At 42.7% G+C, this 16,745-nt stretch overlaps 1 protein-coding gene across 1 annotated transcript in view; it reads right to left on the bottom strand.

Annotated features, from left to right (window-relative positions):
• The window catches only part of STX2 (syntaxin 2), an 80,271-nt gene extending 63,775 nt beyond the window's left edge, over window positions 1–16,496 (bottom strand). Inside the window, exons 1-2 of the mRNA XM_077461780.1 lie at window positions 16,352–16,496; window positions 2,744–2,821 (exon numbers count right to left, since the gene is read on the bottom strand). Coding sequence (XP_077317906.1) covers window positions 2,744–2,821; window positions 16,352–16,381 — 108 coding nt within the window. The 5' untranslated portion in view covers window positions 16,382–16,496. The remainder of the gene's footprint in view (window positions 1–2,743; window positions 2,822–16,351) is intronic.
• Window positions 16,497–16,745: the final 249 nt, after the last annotated feature.

Here is a 16,745-nt window from a genome sequence, read left to right as displayed (position 1 = left end):
TTGCATTCTCCCACTGTACAACACTGTTAGCCCTCTTGCCCTGTAAGGTTTCTAGTGCTGCATTGGGATATTTACGCCAACTGGTTGCCCACTGTCACTAGGAGAGGAAGTCAAGAGAAAGAGGAGTAGTAGATATCCCAAAGGAGACATCCACTGCTGTGACAACTGTTAAAAGGTGATATTTGCCCCCCCCCCCCCCCCCCATGTTAAGGATCTCTCCTCTTGTACCCTGGACAAGATAGAAGGAAAAAAATCCTCAGTGGATAGACCCAGCTACAGGGGTTTGTTTACAGTGATGTGTTCAAATCTATGCAGGATCCAGTGCCCAAAGCAACATTATAGGCCATCCCCACAGTGAGAGTTGTGGGTATGACTCCAAAAGGTTTAGCTAATCTGGAAGCACTGCTTCAATTTGTGGCATAAGAAGGCAGCGAGCAGCTGATTGAAGAATTTGAAGATTAAATAAAAAAAAAATAAAAAAAAAAAAAAAAAAAACTTAGGACTCACAGAGTGTGGTACAGATATAAGAAAGGCGCCCAATGGACACATCAGCAAAAGCTCTGACAGTGTAGAATCACCTGAAGGTACGAGCCTAGAACCTAGGGTCTTTCAAATACTTTGCTTGTGTCTTATACTGTATGATTTGGATTTTTGACCAGTAAAACTATTTCAGCACTGAACACAAGATGTTGTTAATGCAACTTTATTTTCATTTTCTCTTTTTCCAGTACTGGAAAAAAAAAAAAGTGAGGGACACAAGATCTTTAGCCTTTACCATACAATAGTAGAATTTCATTCAAAAGGTTTCATTTTAAGAATGGTCATTCAATTTGTTTGTGGGGTCAAAATTATTTTGGCTTTCGACCACAGGAGATGAGAAAATTTAAAGGAGCAGGATGGAATTTTTTTTCTGCAATTAACAGCCATGTAGTTTTTATTGGAGAGGTCTATTCACCTCAAAATCAAATGTTAAAAGCAAACAAAATTTTGAAGTGCTTTCAAACAAGTATACTGAATGTACGCTTTTTGTTTAAAACTACTAGTATATAGCCAATATCCTCTCCTGCGATGACAGTTTCCTGAATCCAGAGGTTCTCTTTGGCTTACTAGGCTGGCATCCATTGTTAAAATCTTCCAAGAAAAAAAAAAAAAAAAAAAAGGAAGGAACCATTTTTAGCATCCATGTAGAAAACCGCCAATCCAGCGACAGGCATGTATTGTGTTTTAGGCGCATCAGGGAGTTCAGTGACTGTGTTCTGTTCCACGTTAATAAGACATTCAGCTGAAGGGTCCTGGAGTAAAACCAGGCAAAAAAATAAAATAAAAAAAAGTGTACCACTTAAAAAAAAAAAGGAAGCAACTATCTTACCCACAACCCTCATGCATAAATGTATCCACTGGTATCACAGAGACCATAAAGTGTGCAGAGATTGCACACACGTGACCATTACCTAAGACACTAGCTAAAGACTGAGGCTGTGCTGGGCTGGGAAGGGCTATGTCTTGGCAGGGACTCCTGTCTCTTTTTGACATTTTCCAGTTGCCTGGAGGTGGAAGCATAACCCTATTGTAATGGATAAGAAGATGCCCTGTATCTTGTGACGTGCAATAGAGAAACATGCTTTTAAATGAAAATGACAAAGAACAACTATATGACTTCAACCCAGTCAAATCCGCATTTATAAATGCTCCAATAAGCCTACAAGCACAGATGTTTATATTTCTTATGAAACTCCTGCTTCCGTCTAAATAGTCCAGATAATTAGACCTATCTATTTTCTTCAAATTCAGAAATAACAGTTAAAGTGGTTGTAAACCCTTACAACACACTTTGACCTACACGTAAGCCTAGATTAAGGCTTACCTGTAGGTCCAAGAAATATCTACTAAACCTATACGGTTTAGGAGATATTTGCCGAAAGACAGCGGCGCACAGGCGCATTGAGCGCGGCACCGACAACAGCGATATGCCGCGCGTGGCGGCTCCCTGCGCAAATGCGCGGGAGTGACATCATCGTGGCTTCGCCGAATGACAGTGGCGGAGCAGCGAGACCCACCGAGAAGATGAATGCGCCGGACTACAGGGGACAGCAGTGACATCGCTGGCTCCTGTGTCAGGTAAGTGCATAGTAGTCCATTATGCTTTGCCTTTGCAGGGAATCAAAGAGGAAGTGAACTCATCGGGGTTTACTTCCTCTTTAATTTTAAGTGCCAAAGTGCTCAATGCAAGTCCCTGGCAAAGTCAGGAGGAGGAATAACACTACATACAGCAACGTGCTTGCCTTTTTATATAATAGCTGAGCTGTAATATGCATTCTCCTGATTCTCAGTTATTCAGGATAAACTTTCTTCCTTAGATACTATTCAAAAATTACACCATGCAGATAACCACCGTAATTTTATCACAATGGAGAACATCTTTAAAATGCTTTTTAGTGTATCAAATATCTAATTTCTAACAAAACGGTTTCTCAACTGTCAGTTCTTTTATTATATCTCATCTTCATAAAATTATCTCTAGAGGAAACACATGTCAAAAGAAGCAAAACAATATTTCCTGTTCCAGCCCTGAACTTTTGGAATACCGGATAAACGAGCCTAAAAGACTAGATGGAGAAGTTGACTTCCTCAGCTATTTTAAGAATTCCCACTACTGATTTTTTTATTTTATTTTTATTTACAAAAACAAAAAGCAATGACATTGTGAAGAGGCCCTGTATTTAAAAAATTTAAAATGTCTTACCTGAAGGAAGAAGTCATCCATAAATTGTTCTTTTTGCATAATAACCACTGTGTCCCCATCTTCGCCTTCCCCCTTAGCCTGTGTGCACATAGAATTGGGAAAAAACAAATAGACGTCTTATGGAACATCAATAAAATAAAACATCTGCTTATTACAATTTCCCTGGACATACATAATATATATATATATATATATATATATAATACAAAAACAAAAAATGAAAAGAAAGGTGTGTCCCAATTAACATGTTGCATAATGAGAACTCAGGTCACAATTACCCAACACATCAGTTTCAGAAAGTGGCATTCTTTTAAAAATGAAAAAGCCAATCACACCAGTCTTGTATGACTGACCCGATATTAGAAACCAATACCTTCATGCAACACTAAAATAAACAGGTCAAGTCTTATGCATTTCATACATTTCAAGCTCCAGGAAGTTCTCTTACAAGTTCAAATCCTTACACAAGGCCCTGAGAGCACAAGTTAAGGCTCTGAATAAGCTGTCCAATGATTGTGGACGTCACTTCGCACTTCCATCCAAAATACCGCATCTCTTAACTTGAGCTTAAGCTTTCTCTGCATTGAAGGTTAAAAATATAGTCTCAAATAAAACAGACTAGATCCTTCCTTTTATTTCAGTTCATGAATGAAAGGGAAGATCTGATTAATGGATATAACCAATGGATGGTCTCTCCTTGGGAAATTCTGTTATATTTCTAGCAGATGTACAAACATGTAATAACATTTTAGTTATTAACCACTTCAGCCTCGGAAGGATTTCTCCCTTCCTGACCAAGCCTTTTTTTTTTTTTTTTTTACGATATGGCATTCCATCACTTTAACTGACAATTGTGCGGTCGTGCTACGACAACAAAATTGACGTCCTTTCTTTCCCACAAATAGAGATTTCTTTTGGTGGAATTTGATCACCTCTGGTCTTTTTTTTTGCACTATAAACAAAAAAGGTCTATATAAAAAGAGATAGAGTTTTTTTTTTACTTTTTGCTATAATAAATATCCCCCAAAAAATAGATATAAAAAAAGAAATGTCTTCATCAGTTTAGGTCAATATGTATTCTTCTACATATTTTACAAAAAAAATAAAATAAAATTGCAGAAAGCATGTATTGATTGGTTAGCACAAAAGTTATTGCCTCTACAAAATCAGGGATAGATTTATGGTATTTTTATTATATTTTTTTAACTTTATTTATTAGTAATGTCGGTGATCTGCGATTTTTATCGTGACTGCGACATTGCGGCAGGAAGATCGGACACTTGACACTATTTTGGGAAAAATGCACCGATTACTGTGTAAACGTCACTGACAGGGAATGGGTTAAACACTAGGGGAGCAATCAAGGGGTTAAGTGTGTTCTAACTATAGGGGGGTGGGCATGACAGAAAGCATTGCTCTCGATCACTGGGAGTAGTATATCCCTGTCATGTTGCTAGGCAGAACAGGGAAATGCCTTGTTTACATAGGAATAGAACGTTTTGCCTCTCTGGGCCACCGACGGACATTGAGTCCATGGAACCCGCTGGCACGTGCCCGCTATCCGATGTAAATTGATGTGAGCCAGTCAACAAGTGGTTAAAGTGTATGTAAAAAGTATTGTTTTGGATACAATAGTAAAGTCTCCTCTATTGTGATTAATGCACACTGCAACACAGTGGGCGGGGCGATTTGCCGCTCAGAGTTGCTAGCTGTGGTAGGGAGAAGTATGGTGCACGATTTACCACATCACGCTGCTCCCTTTTTTTTCACCCTCCCGTTTTGTATGAGCTTTATTTAAAAAAAGTGTACAAAATGTACACTTAATTCACTGCAATATCTAGCACTAGGCTGCGCTGCCTGACTTTGAAGTGTGATTTGGGCTGCTGTAGAGCAGTGCTAGGCTGCGTTGCAGTGTGAATGGGACACATAGGAAACAATTGTTTCCTGTGTCCCCCTGTGGTGACAGACATTTTACCATGCGTTAAAACACAGTGTGAATTAGTCCTTTTCCTGGCCACAGTGAAAGGAAGTGAGGGTAATCCAAAATTATAAGGCTGTCACCAGATTAATGCCAGCCATACACACATACATTTCTCTCATTCAGTCTGTGAGATAAACAAGAAAAATCTAAAAGATTCCCGCCATCAATACTAAACAGCGTGGATGGAAGAATTTCTCTCACATTGAATTCTTCTGCTCTACTGTTCGAAGGATGAGGATAATAGGTGGGCAACATTATATCCTGGGAACGATAAAAACTAAAGGAAACCCTGCAAAGGAAACCAGGGTTAGCACACATCACTAACCTATCCTCAAATATCTGGAGAAAAAGCTCTTAAATCAATAGGGCCTGCAACTCGATAATGCGCTTAGCGGGAGTGACAGCTGCCAAGAAGGCTGCCTTGAACGCAAGGCTCTTCTTTAATTATAGATAAGGAAATCAGAGAACTTTTGATTAACCTTGAAAACAAGGGAAAGATCCCATTTGGGAAAAATTTGAAATGGGATAGATGTTATCCTAGAAAAGCCTTTAAAGTATCAGGCACTCGGATTAGTGGCCAAAGTTTGTTCTAAACTAAAAAAAAAAAAAAAAAACACACACAAACTCCGTTCACACTTGTGTGACGTGGGAACGCTGTGAATTCACTGCGAGTTCCCGCATCGCACCCAACTCACAACAGTTGACATTCCCAGCAGTTTGCATATGGCAGTGTGAATACATTGTTAACGAAACCCCCCACTTCAGATCGCATATCGCACTGCGAAGGTTTGTCTAGGACCTGGGAGGTCCACTGACTGACAACAGGCTGGAAAACCAGGGTCTCTTGGGCCAATTAGAAGCCAAAAGAATCAGTGTGGTATTCGCTTGTTAAAATTTCCTTAACACCAGGGGATTACGAATGGAGGAAAGGTGTAAAAGATTTGTGATTTCCCATCAATTCCCAAAGATTAATGGGAAATGTAGTTACTTTTCCTGTAGAGAGAGGAGAGGATATGATGTAATCACTGTTCTAACTCCTCCTCCTTGGCAGAATACAAAGCATTTTTTGAATTACAGAAAGCACTTCTTGAAAAATGTAATGAGACTTTTCTCTTCAATAGTAAGGAACTTCAAAAATGTAATAACCGTTTAGTGTTTTGTGTAGAGGGGTGTACTAATGGGGGATTGACAATCTTTCTGCTTTAAAGCCAAAACTTTTCATTTTAGATAGAGTAGGGAAGGGTTGAAAGATAGATCTAGGTCAGTGATGGTGAACTCTGGCACCCCAGATATTTTAGAACTAGATTTCCCATGATGCTCACGCACTCTGCAGTGTAGTTGAGAATGATGGGAAATGTCATTCCAAAACATCTGGGGCGCCAAAGGTTCACCATCACTGATAGAGGTGATCAGGACAATTAGAGAGTTAAAGCGGAGTTCCATCCAAAAAAGGAACTTCTGCTTTTGGGAATCCTCCTCACCGTGTCACATTTGGCACCTTTCGGGGGGGGGGGGGGGGGCAGGTATTTGCTTCCACTTCTGGGCATAGATAGCTGCAGTATCCGTGGATATCTATGCTATATCTGGCTCCTTCTCCACCCCCCCCTGTCTTCTGGGAAGGCTTCACTTCCCGATTCCCTTACCAAAGATGGCGGAGGCTCCACCCGACCTCACAGGCGCCCTGGACAGGTAAGTGTCCATATTTTAAAAGTCAGCCGCTGCAGTATTTTTGGCTGCTGACTTAAAAAAAATAAAAAATTGACGGAACTCCAATGGAGAAACAGACAGCTATAGAAACCTGCCAGTGGTTCTTTCCCTTACAACCCTATTCAAATCTCAAAAAAAAAAAAAAAAAAAACTATTAGTGCACTTTCACACATGCAGTGCATGGGCGTCGGCAGTAAAGCACTGCTATTTTTGCGGTGCTTTTTCAGCCGCTAGCAGGGAGCCTTTTACCAAATATGCTGCTTGCAGGACTTTGAGTGTTTTGAGTTTTTGATCACTCAGGCTTTCACATTGGAGTGAAAGTTGAAGCGCTTTACAGGCCCTATAGCGTCTCAGTGTGAAAAGGGTCTAAAACATGTCATGTATAGTGCTGCAGACCTCAGTCAAATAGTCTAAGTGGTCCCTCCTGTGCTCCCCCTCCTCCAAACAAGTGAATGACACCAGTTGAAGCCTGCTTTGTCCTAGTGCACTGTGCATCTGAACTATTCAAGGATGTGCGCCCCCCTACCAGGAAGTACAAGTGAGTGGTGCTGTACAACTTCCAGTCAACAGCACTGCAAAGAAAAGCATTTACATGTTTGGGCACACATATGAAGCAAAGTATGTACCTGCAGAATGTTTCCATGCTTGCTTAGAATGCATTTTATACTACTACTTTAAAGTGTCACTAAATCCACATCAGAAAAAATGATCACTAAAATGGTGTATTACATGCTGTTCGTACTCAGCCATTATGAGATTCCTTTTCTGTAGTCTGCAAAAAAAAAAAAAACTGGTTGATCTTGCTCTCCATCTCCACCTTCTATCCATGTCCCCAATTCACTTTAGGATTTTGCAGCTGTCATGGCAACCCTGTACAGGCTCAGTTTTCAGTGAGTTTCTATGCTCAGCATTTCCTCCCCATCACATCTGAGCAGCCTATGTGACTATAGAGTCACATGTGGTGTATACACAGTGGTAAATAAAAGCTGGCCCACCCCCTCCCTCCATCCACCTCCATACCTACTAACCATCTAAACACAATGGGGACGGGATATTACATGTAGATTAATGAAGGTTTCACCTCCCTCTTATTTCAGGACACAGGCTGGAGGGGCATGGCACAGCCTGTGACTGGCAGAAATCCGCAAACACCACGTTCTTGCAAAAAATAATAGAGATTTGATTTCAAATATATATTTGTATGACAATTTAAAACAGATTATTGATATTATTTATGTTTACTTTATACTCAAGGCTGTTTTTTTTTTACATTTTTAAACATGTGATCAGCAGCAGAGGACTAGAGACTCCTCCTGCTTTCGTTTCCCTGCAGAAAGGCTGGGAAAGAGCTGGGTCATGTGGCAGCTGTATATAGGTTATATAGATTATAAAAAGGGCAATTCAATTTTTTATTTTTTTTTATTAAAATACTTATAAAGCCATCATCCACACAGAGAAATATAAGAGACAATGCAAAAGAAAGAGTGCGTTTAGTATTACTTTAAGTTACACAATGGCTTGTGTTTATACATTATATATTTTTTTGTAAACAAAAAGTGGTGTGTTCCTTTAATTGTTTGATCGGGACCAGGAAATGGGAGCAGGGATGGGACTGGTTGACGCTAACAACACAGCCTTTCTCCCTGCATTAGTATTCAGAAATTCTACAGCCACTTCCTGAAACACATACAAAATTAAAGCCAGCCAGAGAAAATTGCAGCATGACAGAGTGTACTAAGTAATGCCATTAATGAAAACATATTTTTTAATAAACAAGATGACATGTGTTGAGCAGATGAACACTAAACTGACAGCAGAGCAAACAGCTGGAAGAAAATGAAGCCAGGGTTACCAAATGGAATGTGCTTCCCCAAGGCCTCGTCTAAATGTGACACCGGGAACTACAGATGGAAGTCGTGTCTGTGCAAGTCAGATTGTAAAACTAGCCTGCAATCAACGAAATGGAAATCATGACTGGAAGAAAAAACACCTCTGAGTATAGGTGTACACTGAGATAAACGCATGGAAAATCTTAAACTAACAGTTTAGCAACTGGAAATGTATTCCTTAAGGGGTACAGAGCAGAAACAGGTACATCCCAAAGAGAGCTGTATAACAATATACAGTGGTCAGAAAAAAGAAGCCCCGTCCCTGAGACGTAAGGGCTGCATCACACCAGTAATCACTCAAATGTGCAGATAAAATGCTCAAATACATTGCTCTCCAGCCAACTAGATGATGTAGGCATAGCTCATCCATCCGGTGAGAGAGCAACACATACAACTAGTGAGTAACGTTATTCCCTGCTGTGTGCCGCACAGCAATCACTGGGAGTTCTCACCAGAGACAGAATCACTAGTGAGACATCCACCCAAGTGAGTCCACTTTTACCATTTGCATCAGCAGAACCTAATAAAAAGACACAACAGCACCTAGATTACACTTGCCTGGCATGTTAAGGGCCACTTCCCATCTGCGTGCAATAAAAACACAATTGGGGTTATTTACTAAAGGCAAATCCACTTTGCACTACAAGTGCACTTATAGTGCAGTCACTGTAGATCCGAGGGGGACATGCAAGGAAAATAAAAAAACAGCATTTTAGTTTTTTGGGGGGCTTTTTTGGGGGGGGGGGGTAGAGCAGGTTGCTTATCTGCGGGCCCAGGACCAGCATAGCGGGTGCCCCTGGGTAGAGGGCAGGGAGGAGAGCAGACACACATTCACTCTCTTCTCATTCTTGTTGCCGACCTGGATATGGTGTGTATGATGTCACTTCTAGGCCCCCCCCCCCCCCCATCAACATTTTCCCAGTTCATTAAGGCCAAGAAAGAATGTAATGCAGTATGATGTGCATTGTGTTCCATTCAGTGGAGCTCAGGGGAGACATGCAGGGTCTTTTAGACCCTGCATGTCTCATTAAAGAGGAATCAGTCACAAAAAAAAACAACAAAAAAAAACAAAAAAACACATTGGATTTTTAGTTCACCAGGTCAAAAGAGATTGTTTTGTTATAATTGTAAAAAAATAAATAAAGCGGAGTTCCGGCCAAAATATGACTTTTGAAGATAAAAATACCCCTAAAATACTCACGCCTCGAGCAATGTAACAAAGGTATGCTGTAAACTATGCCCAGTTTTCTAACTTTGTGAAGTTGCCTGCACAAAGCAGCCATCTCCAGTGCGGGCATCTGAAGCCACAGTGTCCTTCCTGGATTCTGTACATGCTAGCTACCCAGTTTTTAAAGCTCAACATTTACCTGTGGCATTGGCTAAAAATTTGAAGTCACCATAACCACAGCACTTTAAAGGATTGTTTAAAGTCCTGCTCTGCACCCCCCCCCCCCCCCCCAACCCATACTGCAAGGATTTATAGTTTTCCTACCTGGTGAAGCAAGTTATACTTAAGCCCCGTACACACGAGCGGACTTATGTCCGACAGACTTCCAAAGGAGTTCTGCCGGAGTTCCGACAGAGTTCTGACGGACTTTTCGAATGAGCGGACTTGGCCACACACAATCACACCAAACTCTGACGGATTCGAATGTGATGACGTACGACTGGACTCGAATAAGGAAGTTCATAGCCAGTAGCCAATAGCTGCCCTAGCGTCGGTTTTAGTCCGTCGGAATAGCATACACACGAGCAAATTTTTCGGTAGGAACTGGGTCCGGCGGAGTTCCGTCGGAAAAATTTGAAGCATGTTCCATTTTCTAAAGTCTGTCAGACTTTTGTGAATCAAAAGTCCGTTGCAGCCCACACACGATCGAAAAGTCTGACGGAACTTTGGATGTCGAAAAGTCCGCTCGTGTGTACGGGGCTTTACTGCAACCAGCTCCCCTCATTGGATGCCATTTTCAGGTACTGAGGACCACTAATCCATTGCTGCAGATGTGCCCGAGACCATCCATCCACTACAGTCCTGTCCGTTGGAATCAGTCCTCTTTCAGATCCTGGGAGCACTTTGCCACTGGACAGCCAAATAGAAGGTGTCCGGATATACACAGAAGAAGAGAGAGAGGACGCAGTACTGAATTGTCACATGGCCGTGGCTTTAGAAATATTAAAAGACCATTTGTTTGTTTTCCCCATGTCAGCAATTAGTTAGAAGGAGGTACATTTTAACCTGAAGATGGGCTTTAAATAAACAACAGCATGAACACTTGAGGTGGATGTAGGCTAATACCCTGAATGCATATTTGTATGATCTTACTATAGCAAACTGAAATGAAATAGATTACCACACATCGGTCGTTTGCACATTAGCCTTGCATTGATTTCATGATGATACAGTATATTGGTAAATCTGTCATTTCCCTACACACTTCCCTTCCCCCAGCTACAGTTGTAACTATCCACTGCTAACTGGCAGTCCAAGAGGGAGGGAGGAGGTTGCTACAAGTGTTAGAACTGTTGGTAATGTAGAATTGATTTCCACACCACAAAACTGGAATATGTACAGAAGCAGCAATTGTTTTCTGCTCAATAATGAGCTAGCTCCAATCACCACACAAACACACATTATCATGTACTCCATCCCAGTTGCTTTTACATAAGAATCCTACAGATGTTTCTAGTAGTGAAATCTGATCAATTACTGCCCTCCCCCTCATTCTCCATAACAGAAAAGCCAGGCTCGGTCCCCAACACAGGGAAAACACTGAATGGACTCATTCTTCAAAGTTTTATTCTGGGAAATGTAAAGCAGTTCTCCACTCTGGACAAAAAAATAAAAAATATAAAAAGAGAGGAGGGAGTGCCGTCAACAGATGGGCCACTGAAGTCTATGGGTGACATCCCCACTCCAGGCTTTATTAGCTCTTGTCTGCGCACTCTCTGCTCGCCTCTGCAGCTGGCTCATACCAAGGAGAACACATGACTGGACTGGCCCGGCCTGAAATTGGTAGGCATATAAACCTTTCTTACACAGGTTAGCATAGGTGTAAGAAGGCAGAGGGGCAGTTCTTAAGCTAGTTAGGCGTAATCAGGAAGTCTACTTTAAAATGTATTCCCTGAAGTGGGGCTGTGCTTGTAAAGCTATAATTTTTTTTATGAAAAAAATAAAATTTTGCCCGACTATACAGGGATACTGGGCACAGGTGGTCCGGTTTCTCCATGATCGCATGGGTTCACCAGTGTCTCTGTGCCCTCGACAGTGTATACTGGGGCTCCTCTCTCTATCTGAAGGCGAAAAATACCTTAACATCTTCCTGCAGGAGACAATGTTTCTGGCCAGGTTGCAGATCGCCAAAACATGGCTGAGAGGAGGCCCCCCCACGCTACAACAATGGATTAAGGCGATTAATGACACTCTCCCCCACAAGAAGCTGCTATACACTCATAGGGGATGTCCCAATAGATATAACAAAATCTGGGATAGATGGTTGGAGGATGCTTCTACTTGCAGTGCCGAGAGTTAGATGACCCTTATACCGGGTGTCCCCGTGGTTCTTCTAGAAAATATCCCCCCCCCCCCCTTCTCCACAACCTCTAAGTTTTCCTGTTGCTTAGTGAACCACGCGTTTCTTATTGTATCCATTTGTATGTCTCATACACATGTTTGTTTTAGTAGTGCCTGTTGCACTACACTTTGGTATCACTATCCTGTTCGTTATGCTCAATAAAATTGTCATTTTGATCAAAAAATAAAAAATAAAATGTTATACTTACCTGCTCTTGCAATGATACTGCACAAAGCAGCCCTGAACCTCCTCTTCGGGGGTCCCCCGCTGACCTTATCTGCTCCTCCTCTTTTATGTCTGCTCCCATAACAAGCTGCCTGATATGGGGGTAGATGTGTAGATCCATTGACACACAGCGTTGCTCAGCCCTGCCCCCCCCCCCCCCTGCTCAGGTGTGAGCTTGTGTTAACCATTCACAGGGCAGAAATTGGCACAAGTCTAGCTGGAAGAATGCACATTAAGTGGTGTGAACTGAATTCTCAGGCAAATTGCCTTGTCCATGCATCGTGCCTTGCCCAGTGTAGGACAATACTTATGGTGTGAATGAGCCTTTAAGATGTTTTTTGGCAATCACAGAGCATTTTTCTACACTTGATGAGCACTAGTCACTGCGAAGACAGACGATGGACTGAAACGCACATCACACCGCTCCTTAATTGCAGCCAAAAAACTCACAGCTGATCCTTCTGATCTCTGCAGCTTCAACACTAGAGTCGCTGCATTTGTGCCTGCCCCTCCCCTCCTCCTGCCCAATCACAGAAGTCTTGGTATTGTGCAATGACATTCATAGAATACAAGGACTTCTATAAATGGGCAACAGAGGGAAGGACAGGCATAGCTGCTGTGTGTGCTTCTCTATCTCAGATCCTGGAGTGTCTCTCTGTCAGACCAATAAAACTGTCAGATGTAAATAATACTGTAGAGATAAGTCCAGGTGATGTCATGCACCTAGTTGGACTTTACTCATAGTGTGCCTTCACTTTTTACAAAGTGTCTGAATTCCTGGAATTCAACTTCAATTCCAGCAACAGACAGAAAGTTGCCTGTACTGCTGCCGCAACAGTGCTGCTTATCATATGTAGCTAATGCTAGATCAGCGTGTAATGGAAATGGTTTGCATGGGCCAGCTTTGCCCAAAGAACTATTTAAAATTAAATTCAACCTGGAGCTCCATTTTAAAAGAGAAGCATGACCAAAGCATTTTGCCCAGATTTCTCTAGTGGGTCACAAGAGAACTTACTTTTGCACTCCTGTGACCCAGATTCAGCCGCTGCTGGCTAACGCCACACAGAGTCGTTCCAGGTTCTGACTGGATTCCAACCTTACTGTGGAGATCCACACAGCTGCCTGATTGAAAGCTGGCTCTGAACATGCGGCTGTGAGCCAAAGGCAGCTGCGCCCACCCCCCTCCCCAGCTCGGTGCTACAGAGAGTTCTGAAGGGCAGAGCGGAGAGCAGTCACCACACTCTGCAGTGAACTGAGCGATCAGCGGTCATATGATCACTCAGTTCTCGGTCTTAAAGTCGAAATGTGACAGAACGCTGATGATGAAGCACAGAGGTGAGCACGTGCGTTCGTTTTTTTGTTTTAAAAAACCCCCAATTTTCTCCTTTACTTTTCTTATAAACATTTGGGCATCAGGACTGCTTGGAAGAAGAAGAGGGGTAGACACCCAAAAAGACATCATTAAAAAAAAAATAAAAAAAAAGTCAGGGCTCGTACATACCCACCGCACATGTTAAAACACTAATGGCTGGTGTCCATTGTGTAGGGACTGAAGTGCGTTGTTACAAAGCATTGCACCTATAGCTGTACAATTCTGGCTAAATTGAGAATTGCAATTTTTTGGCTTAGAATAAAGATCATAATTCTTGTGGCGTAACATCATCTTTCTTATTATACAAATGCAGTGCGAGATAAAATACTGCAAAAATTACCATTTTATTCTCTAGGGTCTCTGCTAAAAAAAATATATATTTACATATATAGCAAAAAAAAAAAAAAAAAAAACAGAGGTTAATACCTTTGATCTAAAAGAACCAAATGACACAATGTTTCTTTTAGCGATGTTGTGAGAAACTTGGTAGGCTGCACTTTTTTTTTTGTCAACTGCCAGCTTGAGCTCTCTGCATTAATCGATCTGGGGGGTAGAATCAGTCTCTTTATTTAACCATTAATCTTGCAGCTCTAGTTGCATTGTTTAAAAAACATTTTTAAACTTTATTGAAGAATCACAAAACACTACTTCACTTACATCTATGCACTGCAGCATGGCATAATGCGCCGCTGTGAAATGTGGCATCAGGGGGACGGTCTGCACACAGACACCAACTGCCTGTTGCATAAATGTGAATGAGATGTGTAAAGATAGCTTCAGCATTTGGTGTCAACCTGCAGAGAACTCCTGTGACGCGTTTCATCCCACAAAAAGGGCGAAACGCGAAAAACGCATCCGTCTTATGGACACAGAGACCAGGGCTCAGGAACAAGCACACACAAATGACCCCATATCAAGTGACTTGCTATGGGGACACTCAGAAGGGCGGTGGGGCACAGAGTAGCTTAGTATACTATATAATTTTTTGCCAATACAATATAAAACTGTGTTGCTGGATATGTTATCCGATACTACAAAAAGTACCAATGTACAACACCACCATTCTCAACGCTCTCTTCATCCAACATAACAATTACATTCGATGATTCCTCTTAGGCTAGGTTCAGAGCTGTGCACTTTCCATTAGGGGTCGACCGATATAGTTTTTTTCAGGGCCGATATCGATTTTTTGGCTGCCTTTCAGGCCGATATTCTATGCATCACAGTCACCTACCACCCAGATGCAGCTTGTCACTTGCCACTGGCATCTGAGTGGATAAGTGGTGAGAGATGACATAACTATCAATGTTTGCCCACGGCTGCAGCTCTGCCAAGAGCAGCCTTCGCGGCCCTGCTATAGGGCCGGAACAGTGGTGATGCGAGGCGGGCAGTGAGAGATGATGTCATCTCTCATCTGCCTGACGCAACGATGACAGATTGACAGAGACTGCAGCGAACACTGTGCGGGGACAGGGGGAGGAGGTCTATCCAATATCGGTAACTTTCTGACTGATGATTATTTGAGAAATTCAAATATCAGCCAACAATAATTAGTCGCTCCGATAATCTGTTGACCCCTACTTTCCACACGTGTTTATTTTTCTGTAGAAGGGGGTTGTTAGAAAACCTACCAAACTTGTGTTTATGGTGCACTTCCATTAAAGTTCATAGAATCAAAACCTTCCAGAATGAAAAAAGTCCCTCCACCTTTTCTAACGACACACACTGCAGTAAAACGCATAGGTGTGAACGAGACTCAAAGGAATCCAGGTTAAGCCTGGGTTCACACTGAAGGTGGCTTTGAAACGTGCGAATTCAGATGGACTCGTACGATTTCAAAGCCGCATTTCAGTCCGACTTCAGGAGCGATTTCAGAGACATCTATGCGGGTTCCTGTACAGATGTCTATTGAAACTGCCCCCGAAGTCATCAAAAGTAGTGCAGAAAATACTTTGGGGAATCGATGTGGCGCTGCAAAGTCAACAGCGCACCGATTCGGATGTTGCCGTCAATTTGACATGTTAAATCGCATGTCAAAATGGCCAGATATGAACGGGGGCTAAAATCTACTGTTGTGCGTTCAGGCCACTAAAAACAAACTAAAAAAAATGCACGGATGTGAACCTAGCCTTACAAATGCCGCAGCTACATTTTCTGCAGAATGCCTGAACTCATCAGATCATCAGACAGAAGAAGAACAAAGACGACACAAACCATGCTGGGTCACCCCCAAAACTCACCACACACACATTACAATCAGATCTTCTTTACATCTATTAACAACTACGTAGTGCGAGGGCCAGCCTGACTGGATTGATAAGGTAGGTCCTCATGAAAAACCTAAAGTTGGTCGTACAAAGATTGTACAGTGAGGTATAAAGAAGTATGGTGACCCTTAGGGCCGGTTCACGCCTTCCATGCACATTTCCGTTCACTGCCTTTGAGATCTGCTGTGAGTGCCAATATATTGCTGATGGCACCCCAAGTGCAGCACATCTGCGGGCACCCCAAGCGCAGTACCATGCGATTTGCTGCAGTGCATGGACTACTTTTCTGTGCAATTTGCAGTCTATTCAATGAACGAGCTTTAGAGGAATGCACAAGAAAAGTGGACTTTGCTCCAGTGGGATTTTGGGGTGAAGCACCCCTAAGACATGCTGGGACTTGTAGTACCACAGGCAGCCCCACCACTACCCCCTGTCATACATAGAAGATAAAGCCCGGATGGAGGAGACACAAGAGCCAGCACACAGCCCACCCCTACCAATGAAGGACTCATAAACACTGCATACACAGCCTTCTCCCCTTCCGCCCATTGCAGGACCGTTATTCGCTTTGTCGCTCCCAGCAGCGGCGAGCACTTACCGCTGACAGCTCGGTCAGCCGGTCCCTCATGCCCGCACAAGCTGTTGAGTCCCCAGAGTCACTGAGCGGCTCTCCCGGTGCCTGTCCAGAGGGGTCTCCGCCTCCCGCACTCCGCCCGGTACCACAGCAACCACACTGCTGGAAGCAGGAGAGAGCAAACACTGCGCATGTGCGCCTCCCAGGGCGATGGAAAATGGGTAGGCGTGGCCGCGGCGCTCTCTGAGCTGGGAATATCTGGAAGCGTTCCATGTTGGTGCGTTCCGAGCCTCGTTCTGCCCCAGCGCCTGCGGGGAATGGGTCATGTGATCGTTACATTGCATGGAATAGCTGAATGAGTCTTTTCTAATGAGCCCAGGAACAGCTCCTTGCTTAGAATATACTGCTTATGTACACA

This window comes from Lithobates pipiens, unplaced genomic scaffold (genome assembly GCF_037356315.1).
Source record: "Lithobates pipiens isolate NorthernLeopardFrog02 unplaced genomic scaffold, aLitPip1_a1.2 Scaffold_3, whole genome shotgun sequence".
NCBI classification, from domain to species: domain Eukaryota; kingdom Metazoa; phylum Chordata; class Amphibia; order Anura; family Ranidae; genus Lithobates; species Lithobates pipiens.
This window is presented reverse-complemented; position numbering and strand designations above follow the sequence as displayed.